General features: G+C 48.4%; 1 protein-coding gene across 1 annotated transcript; it reads left to right on the top strand.

Annotated features, from left to right (window-relative positions):
• Positions 1-448: 448 nt before the first annotated feature.
• On the top strand, positions 449-808 carry LOC110542887 (hypoxia-inducible lipid droplet-associated protein-like). Its single transcript, XM_021629371.2, has one exon. The coding sequence runs from the start codon at positions 599-601 to the stop codon at positions 779-781; it is 183 nt and encodes a 60-aa protein (XP_021485046.2). The 5' UTR covers positions 449-598; the 3' UTR covers positions 782-808.
• The last annotated feature ends 1,318 nt before the right edge of the window (positions 809-2,126 follow it).

The following is a 2,126-nucleotide window of genomic DNA, read 5'->3' as shown; positions in this document are numbered from 1 at the left end:
AGACAGGTATATTCATAGGGCTCAATGCGCAAAGAGTCTAGCCTAATTTATGAGCCCTGGGTTCTTTTTTCCTCTTTTTAAAATTTATTTAATTATTTTACAGCCCCCACTCTCTCTCCTTCCAGTCCCACTGTCATACACCCTCCTCCTATTCCCATTCTTTGGGAGAAGCCCCCAAAGAGATATCAACTTACCCTGACATCTCAAGTGGACTATGTGTGTCCTCTCCCACAGGGGCCTGACAAAGCACCTCTGCTAGGGGAAAGGAATCCTAAGGCAGGCAAAAGAGTTGGAGACAGCCCCTACTCCCATTGTTAGGGAAAGTACACGCTGAGGTTCTAGTGAGAGACCTTGTATCAAAAATTAAGGTTTTTGTTCATTTGTTTGTTTCTGCTATTCCTTATTTGTATCCAGAACAACACCTATGTAGAGTTTCTGTGTTGGGACTTCGATAACCTTCCTCAACTTTGATAATCTTCCTCATCATCCTTGTTGAATGACAGCAAGTATCCAGTAGCCGTCTCCTGACTCTTCCTCCTGACATTCTAGAAGAAGAAGACAGCTCTACTTCCCTACAAAGGAGCTGGGCGTCATAGCCATGAAGTATGTATTGTACCTCTATCTTCTGGGGATTGTATTGACCCTGCTTTCCATCTTCGTTAGACTGATGGAGTCACTGGTGACCTTGTTGGAGAGCCCATTGCCTGGGATTTTCAGGATCACTAGAGGTCCACTAGTCAACAGAGCGCATCCCGAGCGCTTTTCGAGATCATCCATGTAGAGGAGTGCAATAAAACCTCCCTCCACTCTGTCCAATGTTTGGTTGTAAGTCTGCTTTGATACCCTGCTGGGTAGAGTATTTCAGAAGTCCTCTGTGGTAGGTTCCTGTCCTGTTCCTTGTCTTCTCAGGCTTTTGATGTCCATCCTGTTTCCCCTTTTGAGTGAGGATTAAGCATCTTCCCTAGGGTCCTTCTTGTTGTTTACTTTCTTTAGGCCTATAGATTTTAGTATGTTTATCCTATACTATGTGGCTAATATCCATTTATAAGTGAGTATATACCATGTGTGTCTTTCTGCTTCTGGGATACCTCAGTCAGGATGTTCTTTTCTAGTTCCATCCATTTGCACACAAATTTCATGATTTCTTTGTTTTTAATAACTGAGTACTATTCCATTATGTAAATGTACCACAGTTTCTTTATCCATGCTTTGATTGAGGAACATCTGGGTTGTTTCCAGATATTGGCTATTATGAATAAAGCTGCTATGAATGTAGTTGGGCGGTGGTGGTGGTGGGGCATGTGGAAATCCAAGATGGCGGTGATAAGCACGCACCGTTTTTTGAGAGGCAGAGGACCTGAAACTGAAATTGGTAAGTGGAGGGGCAACCAAAGCCAGAATTTAGACGTTTTGGCTTTCTGAAAGAGAAGAGAAACCACAGAAGTGAAGAACACTTATAGTTCAGATCAGGCATGGACTTCTCAGGGAATGGAGAGGGTCACTTCCCTTGTTCGGACCTCCCTCCTCCTCAGGGGAGCCTACACACACAGCACCAGTGAGATGAGCACAAAACTCACTGCCTGGGGACCGAGACAGTAGAGGCAGGGCAGCTGTACCCGCCCGCTGAACACACATCCGAGGAGCCCCCACCCCACTGAGCACCCTCTCGCTGAGCTCCTGCCCTGCCAGAGCTCCCGTCCCGCCCTGCCTAGAGCCAGCCACACCAGAGCTCCCGCCCTGCCCAGCAGAGCTCCCATCTGTGGAACTCTTGCCTTCAGAGCGCACGCCCTCCGAGTGCCCACCCCAGAGTCCCAGATCCACGGGTACAATCCTCCTCGGGTCCCACATCTATGAGTGGCAGTATTGACTCTACATGGCCTCCCAGCTAGTGACTGTATGAACCATCCAACCCATCAGTGGCAGAAAGCCAGCTGAACAGCCACCAAAGTCCAGCAGACCTGCAAAAGCACCCAGGTACACCAGGTGTTGGGCCACCAAGGTCTGTGGACCACTTTTGTGGCTCTCCAGGACCTACCAGCAAGCACCTAAACACCCCAGTTCTGCAGCTGCAGACTCCCTAGCCCAAAGGCTGCAGCACCACTGAGCTGACTGAGCTCAACCTGCCA

Source organism: Meriones unguiculatus, chromosome X (assembly GCF_030254825.1).
Source record: "Meriones unguiculatus strain TT.TT164.6M chromosome X, Bangor_MerUng_6.1, whole genome shotgun sequence".
NCBI classification, from domain to species: domain Eukaryota; kingdom Metazoa; phylum Chordata; class Mammalia; order Rodentia; family Muridae; genus Meriones; species Meriones unguiculatus.
The sequence above is the reverse complement of the archived record's forward strand: the minus strand, read 5'-3'. Positions and strand labels throughout refer to the sequence as shown.

Excerpts from the sequence above, each read along its gene's own strand:
- LOC110542887 (XM_021629371.2), top strand. The coding sequence starts at position 599 with ATGAAGTATGTATTGTACCTCTATCTTCTGGGGATTGTATTGACCCTG.